General features: G+C 38.7%; 1 protein-coding gene across 2 annotated transcripts in view; it reads right to left on the reverse strand.

Moving 5' to 3' along the window:
* Positions 1-3025, reverse strand: part of shisa9b (shisa family member 9b) — a 40208-nt gene extending 37183 nt beyond the window's left edge. Inside the window, exon 1 of one of the 2 annotated variants that reach the window (XM_051888830.1) lies at positions 2144-3025. In XM_051888830.1, the coding sequence (XP_051744790.1) occupies positions 2144-2769 (626 nt within the window). In that variant the 5' untranslated portion in view covers positions 2770-3025. The remainder of the gene's footprint in view (positions 1-2143) is intronic. The other variant, XM_051888828.1, reaches the window with a different exon arrangement.
* Positions 3026-18761: the final 15736 nt, after the last annotated feature.

The raw sequence follows: 18761 nt of genomic DNA on the forward strand, positions 1-18761 counted from the left end.
ATCTTGCTGTTAATGAAGGCCTCACTGAGCCATCAGATTTAATCAAAAATATCTTAATTTGTGATCCGAAGATGAACGAAGGTCTTACGGGTGTGAAACGACATGAGGGTGAGTAATTAATGACAGAATTTTCATTTTTGGGTGAACTAACCCTTTAAGTCTGTGTTCCCAGAAAATAAATATATAAATTGTGTATATCTGCTATAGGACAGCTTTTCTCAGCGTTTTAGAGTATAGTAGCATATACTTGACCTAACAGACATGACCAAGTGGACATGATCTAAAAGTTACAATACTCCCATTTGTGTTTCATGGGGTCTTTATATAACCATATGTAGCTACATAACACTGATAGATTCATTCACATCCCACTTTGAAATGGTAAAAAATAATAACTTTTTGTGGACATTAAAACCATCATGAAAATCATTAAAATGGTGCAAGTCAGCATGGTAAAATATACAAAAGGCACTCAATTAAAATGGTGTAAATGGCTGGTTGTGGGTGGTGGATGGGATACTATGGCCCATGTGAGTTTTTATTGTGCTCACGCCTAAATAGAGTGAAAGATAGAGTGAAAGGTCGGTGCACAAATAGAATGTCCTTGAAATATTAGTATCATTAGACACAGATCAGTGTCCATTATCCTACTAATGTCACGGACACCTCTCTACTGATGTTTAGATGAGTAAGCATACGTGTGTATTCGTTTGATTGGAGTAGACGCTTTTTCAGACAAAATCTGTGCCTCACCATGGAGATAATTAGAGACTTACGGAGATGTTGATGAATGTTTGCTGATCAACAGATGAATTAGACCTGAATGCTAGTCAGTATAATACATCTGCCTTCAGCTCTCTCTGATTATCCACACTTTATCCTGTGTCTTCGAGGATAAGCATGTCTGGTCTTTAGTTATTATCGAAATAAAGATCTTTTTTTCTTGATTTGAAAGAAATTTACTTTGTCCATTCCACCACTTAAATAGGCCTTCTAAACCTTGAACCTCAAATAAATGCCTGTCTGAGAAACCAAAGGAGCATATTCTGCACTTCTGTACACGTCAATGTTGTAGACTGCCTGAAGGATAAATAGATAGACAGGAAAATAAAGCCAGTAGAAGTTGTGGAAAAACTAGCACAAGGTCATGGTGATAGAGTTGTGTCAGTGTGATCCTTGAAAGCCTTGAGCTATGCTGAATGACATCCCTGAGGAAAACTGTCATGCTCATTGAAGACATAAGCATTCTCAGTTGTATTTTATTATTGATATCAACTTAAGCGAAACAAAATAAATAAATCTCCTCAGGACAAAATAAAAAATGAGGTAATTTTTGACTTACAGTCAGATTGTTGATCTAATTAAATTGATTCATATAGTATAGCTCTGATAATTTAGGAAGAGTGTGGTAAATATAATGAAACCTACACTCTAAGAGAAAAGGTACAAAAGCTGTCAATGGGGTGCTATACCTTATTTAGAACAAATGTAGGACATTTTGATTGCAGATTTTAATATCTCGCAAAAATCTCAGAACAGTTTGTGATGTTGTCAGATCTCTTCTGAAACTCTTAAGTTGAAATAAGCAAGTGATTTATGTAAACAACTCAATTTTCTCTGTTTAATCGCATTGTTGTCTACAAGAAACTGTTGAGATATGGAGATCTCATTTGTATTTTTCCCCAATGGAATAAACTGCTAAGCTCCACAACAACACAAGCAATTTACAACTTCTTAAAAAGGGCAAGTAATAGGCACGAATGCATACAGCAAGAGTGTAAAGCTGTAAAATGTAAATAGAATAGCATATAACCCAGGTTATTTGGTTTAAGAAGAATTTGAATTTGATTTTTCTTTCTTTCCTATGGGATAAACTGCTCAGCTCCATAACTATAGCTACAGATTAAAATTTACAACAGTTTATGAAAATTACAAAGGATAAATAAAAATATATGCAAATGAATACTGACATGCAGTCAGTGCAGAGTGTATATTAATATGTAAAAGATTTAGCTCAGATCACTTGATTTTGGAAGAATTTGATTTTTGAAATCCCATTCGATATTTTTTCCCCTAAACTGCGCAGCTCCACAACAACCACGCAGACAATATGCAACAGCGTTTGAACTTAGTCTTAACTTACCTGGACATGTTCTCTCTGTGAGGTCGATGCGCCTTTTCCAAGCCAAGTTTGGTGAATATCCCAACCAGCGCCATGATAGCAACTACTCCGCATATGATATACACAATCAAATTCGTTTTATCCTTAGTCGGATCGTGTTGGTCCATCATCTTCGGCGGTGGTCTGCCAGTCATGGACCACGGCGGGGTGTCGTAGTTTTTGCATGTGGTCTGATCTAACCTGGAGTTCTTAAACTCGCAACAGAACCTGAAGCCACAGGTCCCGCAGCAGTACAGGTAACTCCCCGTCCGGCACACGAACGGAGGATCCCACTGACCCATCACATCATAATAGCCCCGACACCTGTCCTCCGTGTGAGGGGTCTCAGAGAGACCGTTTCCCCCGTCTCTAGAGTCGTTGGACCCAGACGCCGTCACCAGACCATCCAGGTTCTTCCCAGGTTCTCCTTCCGCGTCGCACACAAGAACTTTCATCAAAAAGTAACCCAGTAGTAAGCCAGTGCTTTTCATCCTGCGCTCTTCTCTCCTCTTCTTTGCCACGGCTGATCGGACGCTGAAAGATAGAGTTGGGTGCCTTTTGTCATGAACTGTCAGGACGCATATCTCCATCAAAAACATCACCGCCATCCGAGATGGTGCTCATGTTTGAGGATACTTCAGCGCCACGGTTGGTTTATATAGGTTTTGAAGTATGCAAATGATTGAATATATATATATGCAGATTTCTATCGATCCAAGTGTGACATTGCAATAACACTACTGTGTTTTCTCTACTATTATAGCCTAACCTAAACGCAGCGGTCTTGCGCACTCGGGTGCGTGGAGCGTCTGGAGCGCAATGAGCTGCGGTTGAACAGAGCGCTGAGTGAGACTGAATGCGTAATGATGAGAAGAGGAGGAGGGGACCCAAGTATGGGCACATGGAAGGAAGCAGCAAAAGAATTAGTAGGAGAGAAAGAGCACAATAATATGTCAGTATATATTAAATCCTGTGATTCTCACATGTTGCGCGTAAATGTGAAACTCACAACGCTACTAATATGCAATGTGTCTTTCACGTGGATCGACTAGCCTATTTAAAACAAATATTTTAGGTTTTGTATACCACTTTAAAACGTTGAAGCAAATCGTTGGACCTCTGGTTTGCAATGGAAAGTGCACCTGTTGTGTTATGGTTATAGCCTACTTGTAACAATATACAAACGTCTAACTTTTTTAAGTAATGTTTAAAACCTTGAATCCCCGCCCCCTCCTTTTGTTTAGGCTTTTTTGGGGAAGTTCCAGTCAATGTGTTGATTTCACATGCCCCCATTTTAAAATCGGATTGACATTTAATGAGCGTTCACATTGCGCTTGACATCGACATTACAACAGGCTATTTAATTTCAATGAGAGTTGGCGATTTCTAGTGACCCCAGCAAGAATAAAAATGGAATGCATAAGGAATAAAAATAACAATAAAAGCAGAGAATACCCCTATCTGGATGGAAGAGTCATAGAATTTCAGTCAGAATATTTGTCATGTAGCTGTACGTTTAAACAGTGCCCTTGCAGACAAATCTTCCTGGAACCACCAGGGCTAACTCAACTTTGTTGTCTGTCAGAGCAGATCTAAATGGATCTTCCTGGAACCACCAGGGCTAACTCAACACTTTGTTGCAGGAGCACGGGAAGTAGGGGTGCTGGGGGTGCTGCAGCACTAAAGCAGTAAATGCAACGCAAAGTTTTGTTCAGTTACATTTATTCATTTTTTATCATTTAATAATTTGTTTTTAATAAACACTTTAAATGGGCTATACAAATTTTGATTTTGATTTTTTTTTAAAGAACAACTAAGATCAAATAAAAACGCTTTATGGGCTCAAGCAAAGGCAGGGTTTCTAATAACATGTTTTTGCAGTGTTGAGCAATGTAGCCAATCACAGACATATCTGTTGATTTTTGGAACGCAATGAGCCGTTAGGATCCACTCACTGCTCAAAACGCCGAAGTTTTTGTTCAGTGCTGAATGCATGCTGGCAAATCCTCTGATTAAAGGATTAGTTCACTTTCAAATGAAAATTACCTCAAGCTTTACTCACCCTCAAGCCACCTAGGTGTATATGACTTTCCTCTTTCTGATGAACACAATCTGAGAAATATTAATTAATATCCTGATGCATCCGAGCTTTATAATGGCAGTGAGAGATACCAACGAGTAGTATGAGCTGAAGAAAGTGCTTCAGTCCACATCCATCCATCATAAACGTACTTCACACAGCTCTGGGGGGGTTAATAAAGGCCTTCTGAAGCGAAGCAATCCGTTTGTGTAAAAAAAAAAATCCATATTTAACAAGTTATGAAGTAAAATATCTAGCTTCCACCAGACTGCCTTCCCTATTCAACTTACAGAAAAAGCTTAACTGACATGATGCTAGTTTACACTGTAGACATTATTAAACTTACAGATTCATTGTGCAGTCACTGAAGCATTGTGTTATCTTGGAGAAAGCCATATTTGTAGAATGCGTTGATGCCTCCGACCAAAGAGACGTTGGCCAGCTATTTTGCGATAGGCGTGGCATCCGCATTGAAGGCTCCGTCTCTGCCTACTAAACCTTTGCGTATCATCTTGCGTCTTTATGGCAGAGCGTATGCGGCAGCAGGTCAGGCTGGCGTGGCACTGCACACTATGGCTGTGTTGCAAAGCCTACCAGGCTGATCTGCTGAAAGGCCTGGCTATGCCAGGAGGGGCTCTCACACGTCTTTACATCTGGCCCTGAACCTGGAACTATGTTGTTTTTGGCAGTTTGTTTTTACTTTTACATCTGCCTTACTGATGGTTCGGCATTAGTGGCTAGTTGTGAATGCGCTGTCTGATGCCAGGTAGTTTACTGAGTAGTAGGCTCTCTGTCAGCCTCCTTGGTGACTACTTTGTTTTAACAGGGTGTGTTTTACTAAGCTTTCGGTGTTTTGGACGTTGCTAGGCCAATATTCGAGCCCTCCGTCTGTAGAGCTCCACCTACTGGTGATGCTGAGTTGTTAGGCTTTTTAGCCTCCTTAGCCATTACTATAGGAAGCGCATTATGCCTGTGAGGCCCCTGCTTTTTCTAGCAGTGTTGTCAAGTTGTTAGGCTCTCTTTGAGCCTCCTTGGCTACTGCATTTATAGAATCTGCTAACAGCAGCATCATGCTGTATTGAAAGCAGTGTTTTTTAGTGTTGCTAGGCCTTCTCTCACAAGGGTGATATTTTTCTGAGGTCTACACTTCCCTGGATCTTAGTTTGGATATCGAGTGCAAGCAGAGGAGGGTAGAGTATCCAAAAACTGTACTCAAGTAAAAGTACAAGTATTTATAGAAATATTTACTCAAAGTAAAAGTGAAAGTAATCATCTTAATAGTTACTTGAGTAAGAGTAAAAAAGTATCCTATATATATATATATATATATATACACACACACACACACACACACACAACAATACAATAGCATGTTATTATTTAGGTAGATATTTAAATTATTATCATAATTAGATATCTTTGCAACAAACACAGAAGAGACAAGCATTATTTCTGGCATCTGTAGCCCAAATATCATTGCATGTCCTTTGCTTTGTATAATGATAACGTATAGGCTACAGCTACATTTTAAAGCAGAAAGTGAGAAAACTCTTAATTACATGTGCTCGCGCTCATAACCTTAGCGCTGAACAACTGAACACAAACAATGATCAAATGCACACTGACGGATCATCTTCCGTCTTTTCTCCAAATTGTAATCAATGTATATTTCTGCAGGCGCATGGAAACTGGTTAACTGTGTCTCCTCAAAGGCGTTAATTTTCAAGACAAACAGCTCGCCGGCGCCGCCACTGCGCAATAGATAGGCTACCCACAAATGATTGCGGGACGGCGGATATTCATTTCATACTCTCTGAACAATGGTAGCTTATTTAATGTATAAATTAAGATATTTGTCCATAAAAAACGGTAAAGAAATGCTACATCAAAAGAGCGATTCATTTGTGAATGGGGCATCGTTTATGAAAAAAAGACAGCGCGCTTGGAATAAACTACGCATTTCTTAGCATGTACAGTATTGCATTAAAATAAAGTACCCACATTTAAATCTACTCTAAAAAGTACACATTTTCCAAAAAACTACTCAAGTAAATGTAACGAAGTAAATGTATTTCGTTACTACCCACCTCTGAATGCAAGTTATAGTTCTCTGTGAGCCTCCTTGCAGGATATCCTGAGTATTTGGATGTTGTTAGGTCTCCTCTCAATTTAGAGAGTTGTCATTTGAGGCCTCCACTCCTAGAGCTCGGCTACATTTGCTAAGTTGTTAGGCTCTCTCTGAGCCTCCTTGGCTACTGCGGGTGTTGTCTGGCCTCTTCTTGCTAGCGAGAGTTATATTTATTTAGGTCTCCACTCTCCAGGGCTCCACCAGGGTAACGGTTTGAGTTGAAGGCTCTCTGTGAGCCTCCTTGCTAGACATCCTGAGTGTGGAATGTTGTTAGGCCTCCTCTCGATTAGAGAGTCATTATGCTGAGGCCTCCGCTCCTAGAGCTGGGCTATTATTTGCTAAGTTATCAGACTCTCTTTGAGCCTCCTTGGCTAATATGAGCGTTATTAGGCCTCCTCTCATTTGTGAGAGCTGTTTTTGTTTAGGACTCCACTCTTTAGAGCTCTGCCACGATAGCAGTATCAGGTTGTAGGCTCTTTGTGAGCCTCCTTGCAAGATATCCTGAGTGTGGAACGTTGTTAGGCCTCCTCTCGATAAGAGATGGTGAGGCCTCCGCTCCTAGTGCTCAGCTAGGCAGTAGGGTAGTGTGCTAGGTAGTTAGGCTCTCTTGAGCCTCCTTGGCTGCTTACTTTAATACGAGTGTGTTAAGCCCAGACTAAAATGCATGTTTGAGCGGCCTTTGAAGTGCAAATGCGTCACCGCAGCGCGACGAGGGCTGGCGTAATTCGAAAGCGACTTCAAATGCACCCCTGAAATGAAGCGTACTGTACATCTCAAGACACTTCGCCAAAGCCACTGGAAGGCAAGCCTGCAACCTTTAGCCAAAAAAGCGTAACGGCTAATGCTAACGCTTCACCTCTGGCGGTACGCAGGAAAGGAGACCAGAGGCTGTTTTTTGAATGGATGTCAATGGATGAGAGGCTTCACTATACTGATTAAACAGCTTTTGTGGGGAAATAGCTAATCATTTAATTAATCAACAGCCTGTTTGCTAATCTTCAGCATGTTTTACACTAAACAATACTTTCATTGGGAACTATATGTAGATTTTAGCTTGATAAAAATTATTTTTTTTAAGAGAAGGCAGACTAGGTAATGTTGCGACTGATGTCACTGCCATTACACGATAGGCTGAGAGGTGCTGCACGAGATTAAGTTAGCCCTTACGCTTTCTCCAATGGTAAGAGATACAGACCTATCTCCCTTATCTCCCTATAATAAACAATCTCTGACTTCTCGGTCTACCCTATCCCATAATTCACTGCGTGCCGGAGACGACAGGAGTTCTGTGTGAATTCACATATAAATGTTATTCCCCGGTTTCACCAATATGTAATATCTAAATCAAACTGTAATGTCCATGATGTCCAAAACGTCAGTTTTTCATAAATACAATATTTGTCTCTGAGATGGAGTGGAGTTGAATAAAATCCTAAAGAATTTAATTTTTATCCTAAAAATACAATCCTAAAATCCCACTTTGGGTATATAACAGAGAGATCTGGCAATTTCAGTTAGGACCTCATTTAGGACAAAAGCTATTACAGAATGACATTTCTTAAGTGCATAATCTTATCTTAACTATGGATAAGAAACGGGCATTACAGAAGCAACCTAACTCAACAAAAAATCCTAAAAGCTGTCTTCACTTTAGGACAACCCCGTGTCCTAACTTCAAACCTTTTTGAAATCCAACGGTAAAAATCACAGTGCAAAAGCTTTTTTTTCCGAAAATGGCGTTACATTTATTAATTATATATGAAGAAGAGCAGCGACATTTAATGCACTACGAGAAACGGCAGACACCGCAGACGCATTTTCAGCAACTTTTGCCCACTCTTTCCTTATCTTCGTGAGTGAGCGAAGGTGAAAACTTGCTGAATAAAACAGGCTTTACCTTTTCAACAGAGCAGCTTATCAAAATTTCAATCTCTGGCGCACTGAAATTAAAGGCATGCCGTAGTTTCTCCATTTTGATTTTAGGTTTACCCAAAGTCGGATTTACCTCAGAAGCAGTTTGCGGGTCATTGGTTGCTTGGTAACAGACCTGACAGTTGATTACTGAACTTGATGTACTGGTTTAAAGGTGCAATGTGTAAGAATTTTGCAGTAAAATATCCAAAAACCACTAGGCCAGTGTTATATATTTTGTTTACTTGAGTATTTACAATATCCCAAATGTTTCCAACTATTTGTAAATCGTGAGAAAATTGCAATTTTAACCAAGGCTCCGGGACGTGTGAGGAGTCGCCTGTCAATTGCGTCATACCCGCGTTACCCTCGGTTTCCGGTTTTATAAACAGAGATCGTATCATTATAGGGAGATAGGAGGGTCGGTATCTCTTACCATTGGAGAAAGCGCAACGGCTAACTTAATCTCGTGCAGCACCTCTCAGCCTATCGTGTAATGGCAGTGACATCAGTCGCAACATTTCCTAGTCTGCCTTCTCTTAAAAAAATACATTTTTATCAAGCTAAAATCTACATATAGTTTCAGTATTTGTATAGTTTGGTGTAAAACATGCTGAAGATTAGCAAACAGGCTGTAGATTAATAAACTTATTAGCTATTTCCCCACAAAAGCTGTTTAATCAGTATAGTAAAGCCTCTCATCCATTGACATCCATTCAAAAAACAGCCTCTGGTCTCATTCCCTGCCTACAGCCAGAGGTGGAGCATTAGCATTAGCCGTTACGCTTTTTTAGCTAAAGGTTGCAGGCTTGCCTTCCAGTGGCTTTGGTAGAAACCATGGAAACACCAAAGATGTTATATGTTTTAATAGACAAGGGAACAACTGTTTTGATATATTTATAGACAGAAAACTAATTATTGTTATATAGCTCAACACGTTTAGTCTTATTGTTTAAATCTAATTTTTAAATTTAATTTGCGAGTACCATGCTTTACCATGCCTCAGAGAAAAACACTATTTTGTCAAGTAGCTAACATAGCATAATCAGATGCAGCTTTATTTTTAGTAACAGTAATACAGCATTTTCTCCATCATACAATACGATTTAAAATTAATTGCATGACATTTATCAACACAAGCCATCCAGCATTTAATATGATATTCTAATATCGACCTATCTTACTGCAGTGTGGAACAAGTGTCTCACAGCAGCCGCCGAGCGAACGCACAGGGTAATGTTATAACATTTTCACCACACTCAAATGTATCTAATACGGAGCCCCGGACATGATATGCAGGAAAAAAATAGTAGGCTAAATCGTGCACGCGATTAATTATTTCGTTCCCTCGATTTACTAAAACGTGCGCACGATTCACTATTTCGTTCCCTCGATTTATAAATCATGCGCATGATTTTATTAATCAAGGGAACGAAATCGTAAATCGTGCGCACGATTTAATTTTTTTTCTTGCATGTCATGTGCGGGGCTCCGTAATCTAATATATTAAACATATCTGCGTTACCTCATACTCATGACCGGAAAAGCGGAAGTGGCGCCGGCGACTGCGGCATAATAAAAGTTCTGCTGCTCGTGAGGCGTGTGTTGCGCAATCGCTCCAGCGGCCTCGTTCAGCTCCCACAAAACTCTGTCCTGCTCTGCTTCATACTACAGTAACGTTAATAATCGCATCCATGAACAAGATTTCTTCCCGAGTCCTATCCCAATTCTTTTCCACCGGCCGTTGAGGTGAAGACCACATGTCCCAAGATTCCGCGCTCAAACTTGCCGTCATCAAGCTACGCCTTTGTTTTGAATAGGCCTCTAGCGACCTCTAGCGGACAAAAAAATATTACATATTGCACCTTTAAGATTTCCTAACTACAGATTAGATGTGATTTTGTAAGATAGGATAATATCAAGTTAAGATTTGCTACTGTAATACGAATTTGTGAAAAATCCTAAATTAACTTATCTTATCTTAAATTAAGACCTAAGATAGAACTTTTCTGTAATACGCTGTAGTTTAAATTTAGACTTAAATACAGAGTAAATGTAGGAATGTGAAAACATATTTTCACAGTTAACGTTACATTTCACATAAGAAATAAGCAAGGTTAACTAATAGTTGCTAATGATATAAAACTGACATTACACAGTTTAACCATACATATTTTACCTGTTTATATGGTTTCCCGTCGTCGCCGGCATTGAAGCATGTCAAAACCCAATAAAAAGTCATAAAACCTTTCTGCATCAATTTCCCTTATTAAAATCCCCTCACAAACATCTGCTGTTAGCTGCTAGGCCATGTAACGACGCTCGGCTCTGAAATTGGGCTACTTTTACACTTGTGCCGTGATTACGCTACTTTTGGGATGGTTTTGTTACGCAGACCTGGCAACCCTGCACCTCAATTAGACCTTCCTCCACTTCAAAGGCCCGCCCCTTTCATGCACTTCGAAGTGTGCAGCCCCTGAATTGGGACACAGCTTTAGAGTCTTCCTTGAGGCCTCCGTTCTCGAGAAGTTCCGCCATAGCGACCCCTAGGGGACACAGTGTCTCGTTCCCTATTCTCAGGGAACCATGGTTACACGCATAACCTGAGACGTTCATTCCATTGATTGTAAAGACGCAGGGTTTTCAATCAGACCTTCAAACCACAGACAGGCTTACATATCTCAAGAGGGATAATATAAATCAATTTTATTGTGTTATATTCTGGTTTAATCTCTTGTTTTGTATGGTCTGTATTTACAGAATTATATGATCACTGAGACAAAGTCGGTCCTTATGGGCATTTGGCACGGCAATCAAGACCACAGCTCAGAATAAGCTAATTACATACTGATGCAGATGAACGAGCAATCTGCATTGTTTGTCTTTTGGAGGACAAATAGACCTGCCTAAGGTGGCAGAAATTGTAACCTAGGAAAAAAAGAACCACTGATGCAATTAAAAAAAAAAAAAAAAAAACAGGCTCATGGCTCCTTTTGGAATATTCACGTTCTGAGCAAATTCTCATGAAAACAGCAGAACCGTTGCAGGAATGAGGGTTATCAGAATGCACTAGTCAATGAGGCCATCCGTAAAGTACTTGAGAGACACTAAGGGATCACTTGGTCTTGTTATTGCCATGGTAACCAGGTGCATAATGGCCTAATTTCATTTTCCAGGTCCTATTGACTTAGTAGAGTGATTTTCAAAACATACAGCCAGGGAAGAGTGTCGTCTTTCTGTTTTTTCCCTCTAACCCTTATTTTCTTCTACAGCATGATGCTTAAAGTTGTAAAAAGGACAGCTGAAGCTGAATGATGGTTTGCTCAAGAGATGCATCCCATTGTTTAAAGGTCAATACATAGTGAATTATACCATTTTTTCTGTTGTGCATCCCAGCAGGTTCTTTCTTTCTGGAGAGCAGACAGTATGTGTTTCAGAAACTAAAACAGATATTTTCTCAGCTCTAATTTCATGAATAAATAATTGCCTTTATATCTTGAAATTCTATCTATCTATCTATCTATCTATCTATCTATCGTTCTATCTATCGTTCTAACTATCGTTCTATCCATCCTTGTTCACACAGATCTATGAAAATGACTAAAAACGCTGTATTCTGCTGCCAGGACAGTAGATGGCGATGTCACTTTGTAAAGAAACACTGCGCGCCTATAGAGACTGAACACATAATACACATGCGCATGATGTCAGCGTTTTCACACATTCACATTTTTGTAGTTTACATGGAGACGATAATGGTGTCATTTTCAAAAACTTGCACCTTTGAAACCCGTTTTCAAAGTTTTGCATTTTCAGGCCCTCAAAACGCCATTGTCATGTAAATGAACAGCCAAAACGCATAAAAGGTTTTCCGTTTTTAGTTGAAAATGTTGACGTGTAAACGGCCCCTCAGACTTTTAGACCCCTCTGTATTCATAAACTCCACACAGCGAATCCATTTGCATCCTCAGCTATTGTTTATTTTTTTAGTCCTCTGTTATCACCATCACAGTGAGGGGCCTTGATCATGCATAAACTTACGCAAAGTTTGTCATAGATCATTTATTTTTGGAGCTGGTGTTAATCTGGAATTTTAACAGTGTTTTTGAAAGCACCATCTGCCACCTGAGAAATCTAGCTCATTTGCTTTTGATGTTAGTCCGAGCCACAGAAAGCTTCTTTTTCACAATTGGCTGTCATGGGAATCATGGCTCTTTTCTCTTTGTATCTTTAAAGACTGCTGTAAATAGTTCAGTCGTTCCTCTGGGACTTTTCTAAAGTTTGTTTAGAGAGACAGAACTCTGCACGAGTGTCTCAGAGAGCACAGCTGGCAGCTCCTGATCCGACCATGGCATTGAAAAAGCCCTGACTGCGTCACTTTGACTTAGGAAGAATAGCAATTGGCGAGCAATGAAACATCACGCTCAATTTAACATGTCAATACTTTACTTCTTGGCCAGACTGTTTTAGATGCGGCAGTATATCTTGAATGAATAGTCACTGTAGGATTTATGGATTCTGGCTGCAGTAGAATAGAGCTGTGCGGCCCTGAGAAAAGGTCACCTGACAGATAAAACCAAATATTAAACAAGTTTTAAATCATTGTTCTCAGACAGTGTGTTCGCAGAAGTTGTTATAGCCTTCAGTCATTCCATACATCCTATTATATCCCTTCTGCCTTGGTTAATTCATTATAAATGTTCATGCAAGTGTAAAAAAGGGGGGAATTAAGTTATTATATATTGTGAATGATAAAAAGCTGCAGATATGCAAATATGTGTTGGAAATGCATAGTCATTTATTGCCAAAAAATAGCAAAACTTAAAATCTTGACTTTTCTTTTTTTTTTTTTAATAATAATAATATTTTTTAAATATTTTTAAAAAAGAAAAATTAATAAAACGCTAAAATGTAATAAACCAATGTTTTATGTTTTGACATGCTATAGCATGAACCATGTCACAAAACATTTTCTCGCGCATTCAAATTTTTCTATAATGAATGTATGCAAATTAAAATATTGGCATATTATAGAATACGCTAAAATGTACTTATATGTGTACATTTTAAAAAAGATATTGATTAAAAAAAAAATATTTTCTCAAATATTTATTTTAAAATAACTGTAGAAAAAAAAAAAACAATACACGAAATTTTTTTTTTTTTAGTTTTTAGGCCATGCACTTTTCCCAGAGACACTCCATGAGCTCATAGTCTGGAGAGATACAGCCGTCACTCCCCCAACCTTCTGTCAGGCCTGGCTGATCTCTGTCTTTGGCCATGTGGAGTGTGACGTGAGCCCTTGATCACTTGCTGCTTGCTAGAAAAGGACACCAAGCTGTGCGTGACTCTCCCTTGTGAAGAGGAACCAGACAGTGACTCAGTTTAATAATATGATTTCAAGATATGTAACAGCATCCCACAGAGGAGTATTTAAAGTAAAAATATGTGTAAAGAGATTGTGGAGATTGTCTCTTTACATCATCAGTGACATCATTGTCGCTAGTACTACACGTTATGTAGTATGAATCTGTTTGGAGCTTGGATTTAAATTCTCCTTATGCCATGTGGCTTCTCAAACAAATTTAGTAGCCTTACAGAAATATTCTTTGTTCAATACAAGATAACCTCAGTTTACGGCATTTGTGGCATAATGTTGGTTACCACAAAAATTAATTTCGACCTTTCCACCTTTCCTTTTAAAAGATAAATGAGGTTATAGTGAAGTGTTTACCCTGGAAGTAAATGGGGCCAATTTATAGTGGATTTAAATGCAGACCCTAGTAAAAAAGCACACTTTTAAAAATGATACGGGAAATAGATAGGAAGGAAATGATATATTTAAAAGAAAATACTTAGGTGCAAACTGAATGTAATGCTTTTGTACACTTAATTGCATGTAAATTGCAAATGTATTGTAGTTTAAATGTAGTACGTTTACATAACAACAATGTACTAAAAACGGTAAAGTTTTTCCTTTACAGTTTTCGCGATGCTAACGTTAACATGGGTCCCTGTTCACATGGTTCCCGTTCACATGGTTCCTCGAAAATGTAAAAAAAAAAAACTTTATTATTCATGCCCTGCCAGTAGTTGGTGATGTCTTGTTGCTTTTGAGTATTTTAATGCTTGCACATTGCCCACTTTCACTTCCATTATTAGTGTCTCAACTGTAAACCAGATTTTTGCTTTTTAGGTAGAAAAGAAGGGACTAATCTAAATCATTTTTGTGAAATTTAACATTATGCCACAAGTGCTGCTGATTGAGCTTAAAGGATTAGTTCACTTCTGAATTAAAATTTCCTGAAAATTTCATCACCCCCATGTCATCCAAAATGTTCATGTCTTTCTTTCTTCAGTTGAAAAGAAATTAAGGTTTTTGAGGAAAACATTCCAGGATTTTTCTCCATATAGTGGACTTCAGTGGGGTTCACCGAGTGGAAGGTCCAAATTGCCAATTCAGTGCAGCTTCGAAGGGCTCTACGCGATCCCAGCCAAGGAATAAGGGTCTTATCTAGTGAAACGATCAGTCATTTTAAAAAAAAAAAAAAAAAAAAAAAAGAAAAAAAGTATATACTTTTTAAACCACAAATGCTTGTCTTGCACTGCTCTGCGATGCAGTACCGCGATAGGGCAAAAAACATCTAATTTTCTCCTCCAACTTCAAAATCGTCCTATATTGTTGTTTTACCTTTTTTAGCTTAATCCGTTTAGCTTAATCTTTGCACATTCGTTTTGTAGACACTGGATCGGTACATCACGTATGACCTTTGTAATGTGATTACGTAATGGCATAACCTGATATTGCTGAGTTCAACATGTTCCTGGGTCAACATTTTTGTTGATCCTGGAACAACATTCAAATCAACCAATCAGATTTGAGGGACAAGTTTACAGATTATGTCAAGTTTAGGCTTAAAATCATTGGTGAAAAATTGGTGCTTCTACATCAGTGTTATTCATCTATCATTTTTGGGATAACTTATGAGTAGGGTTAGGTTTAGGGGTAGGAATAGGGTTAAGACTACATTTTCAGACTAGAATGTTGTTCCAGGATCAACAAAATATGTTGACCCAGGAACGCATCTAACTCAGCAATATCAGGACGTGCTTACGTAATGCGTGCGGATCGCAAAGCTAGTGCAAGACGAGCATTTGTGGTTAAGGTATATTTTTATATATTTTTTTTAAAGAAAATGACTGATCGTTTCGCTAGATAACACCCTAATTCCTCGCCTGGGATCATGTAGAGCCCTTTGTAGCTGCACTGAAACTGCAATTTGGACCTTCCACCCAGTGAACTCCACTGTAGTCCACTATATGGAGAAGAATCCTGGAATGTTTTCCTCAAAAACCTTAATTTCTTTTCGGCTGAAGAAAGAAAGACATGAACATCTTGGATGACATGGGGGTGAGTAAATTATCAGGAAATTTTCATTCAGAAGTGAACTAATTCTTTAACTTCTATTAAACTCAGAAGATAATGTGTACAGTTTTCTTTCAATTATTTAAAAAATAATTATTTTAAACCCATCAAAATTTATTAGAGTCAAGCTAACCAGCCAAACCTTGACCTTGGCTCATACAAAAGTCCTTTTGAAATCACCAGTGTTTACAGTATTCATGGACGTCAATCTTCAGGTGGTTTACTTGTAGTTGTCTTTGCACATTCAATTTCCACACTTTACCTTTAAGAATAATAGTTCAGGCCCATTTTGATTTAGTTCTTTTTAACTTGTATATTGTGTATATTGATTACAATTCTGTGAGGGTTTGCACTTGACAAAGCATGTAACCCAGTTTCAATAGCATGAGCTCATGAGAAGAATGGATTTTTTGGTTGTTTATAAAAAAAGCATAGCTATAGTGAGCAGGCATGCAGCACACAAAATGACAGTGACATTGAAGGGGATTGTGTGACAGAGGAGAAAATAAATCTGCAAATTGCATTTGTTTTCAATTCCCATATCCAGCCTTGCTTTAGCAGCTGGCTTCTCAAGATAAAACAAACAGTATTTGCACGTTTCAAAAGCTTGTAATGCCCCTCTAGTAAGCAAACCAAAGATTTTTGACATGCCAAAATGCTTAGCTCTCATGAAAGAGTTACTTCAATACTATTAATACAGCAATCCCTAAATAGAGATCATAGCAAGCAATTGTACAACAGCATATAGTAGGGGCCAAAGGTTTGAGACCACAAGTGAATATACTTCCATTATTGAAAGAAGAATTGAAATGTTTACAAAAACAAGAGTTCAGAATGGCACGCAAGAGTTTGCTAGTATTCTATACGATGAATTTCGATTAATTTTTGCGAGTGCTACACAAACTTCATGGAAAGGAAACCAGGAATGGCAGAAAAGCGGCCTTCTTTATTTTACAAAAGCACAATGTTTTTATTGTGAGTGTACACAAATAAAAACAGCTTTACAGTTTCCAATGATATCTTACTCTTATCTGTATGTCCATAAATGACGGAGTATTTTAAGTTGTTTCCGCTGTTATAATGAGACGATTTGTGTCATGGAAGTCTCACTCCAGTGATGAAATATGCGTGTCCCAGAAATGGGAAGCCTCATGTGCCGCTTCACTCGTTGTCTCGTCATGGAAAGGTGAAGTAGGCTCAGATGTTGATGGTAGTTTTCTTCGTTTACGGTCATCTTTCTGTGATTTCTTGAAAAAGAGTAATATTGAACTTTGTGCATCAGCCATTGTCACCACATGTTAATGAACTCTCACGCACAAAGACAATGACAGTTTAGGCTATGCACACCACTTTAATCAAACCAATAATTTTGAAAACATTTTTACCATGCAGCATTGGGCAATCTAAAGGAGGCTGTACTGTACCAACTACCTCAGGGGGACTAAACGCCGCTATAGGTGAAACAAACTGTAATTTGCACTACTGTCTGTTCAAAATAAATGGGGATTTGTTGCTTTTTCCTGTTGTACCAAACTCGTATCAAACCGTGACCCCAAAGGTAAGGTATACGTACTAAACCGTGACTTACACTTGGTGGCCACTTTATTAGGTACACCTGTTCAACTGCTTGTTAATGCAAATATCTAATTAGCCAATCATGTGGCAGCAACTCAACGCATTTAGGCATGTAGACATGGTCAAGACAGTCTGCTGAATTTCAAACTGAGCAGAATGGGGAAGCAAGGTGATTTAAGTGACTTTGAATGTGGCATGGTTGTTGATGCCAGATGGACTGGTCTATTTCAGAAACTGCTGATCTACTGGGACTTTCACACACAACCCTCTCTAGAGTTTACAGAGAATGGTCAGAAAAAGAGAAAATAACCAGTGAGCGGCAGTTCTGTGGGCGAAAATGCCTTGTTGAAACTCAAATGACCACTCGTTACAACCCAGGTATGCAGAAGAGCATCTCTGAATGCACAAAATGTCCAACCTGGAAACAGATGGGCTACAGCAGCAAAAGTGCCATTCCTGTCAGCTAAGAACTAGAAACTGAGGTTACAATTCGCATGAGCTTACCAAAATTGGACAATAGAAGATTGGAAAAACGTTGCCTGGTCTGATGAGTCTTGATTTTTGCTGTGACATTCAGATGGTAGGATCAGAATTTGGTGTAAACAACATGAAAGCATTGATCCATCCTGCCTTGTGTCAATGGTTCAGGCTGCTGGTGGTGTAATGGTGTGGAGGATATTTTCTTGACACATTTTGGGCCCCTTAGTACCAATTGAGCATCGTTTAAACACCACAGCCTACCTGAGTATTGTTGCTGACCATGTCCATCCCCTTTATAACCACAGAGTACTCATCTTCAGATGTCTACTTCCAGCAGGATAATGCACCATGTCACAAGCTCAAATCATCTCAAACTGGTTTCTTGAACAGGACTATGAGTTCACTATACTATAATCTCTGCAGAATTTTTCCAGCACCTTGTTGAATTTATGCCTTAAAGAATTGAGGCAGTTCTCATGGCAAAATGGGGTCTAACCCGGTACTAGCAAGGTGTACCTAATAAAGTGGCTGGTGAATGTATATATTGCTTATTATACTGTATATGTCTACTGTAATAAAACAAAACATATAATAATGTATAAGTTGGACAAAAACAATTAAAACAGCCAAAGACGACTTTACAATAATTCAGTTTGTCTATATATATGGATTAGGGGAATCTCATGGAATCTCATTTCATTCTTAGGATTGTCATTGTAGCTCTTGCGCATATTGTCTCTAGAATTCATTTAGATAAAATCTCTTGTCTGATATATTGCACCTGAGCCACAGTTCAAACCTTCCTTCAGTGTACACAGTACCAATATTATTCCACTCAGTGGGTTTTATTTGATGTGCAATTTCACTCTTGTGCGATGTTTCTAAGAGCAAACATAAAACAGTTGAATATCTGATGGGCATTACTTTTGACTACACAGTCTCAGTCATGATAGCCAGCTTATGAGATACCTTTGTCATGTGCATATAAACTTCATATTTC

The sequence above is a fragment of the Ctenopharyngodon idella genome, chromosome 3 (assembly GCF_019924925.1).
Source record: "Ctenopharyngodon idella isolate HZGC_01 chromosome 3, HZGC01, whole genome shotgun sequence".
In the NCBI taxonomy this organism is placed as follows: Eukaryota; Metazoa; Chordata; class Actinopteri; order Cypriniformes; family Xenocyprididae; genus Ctenopharyngodon; species Ctenopharyngodon idella.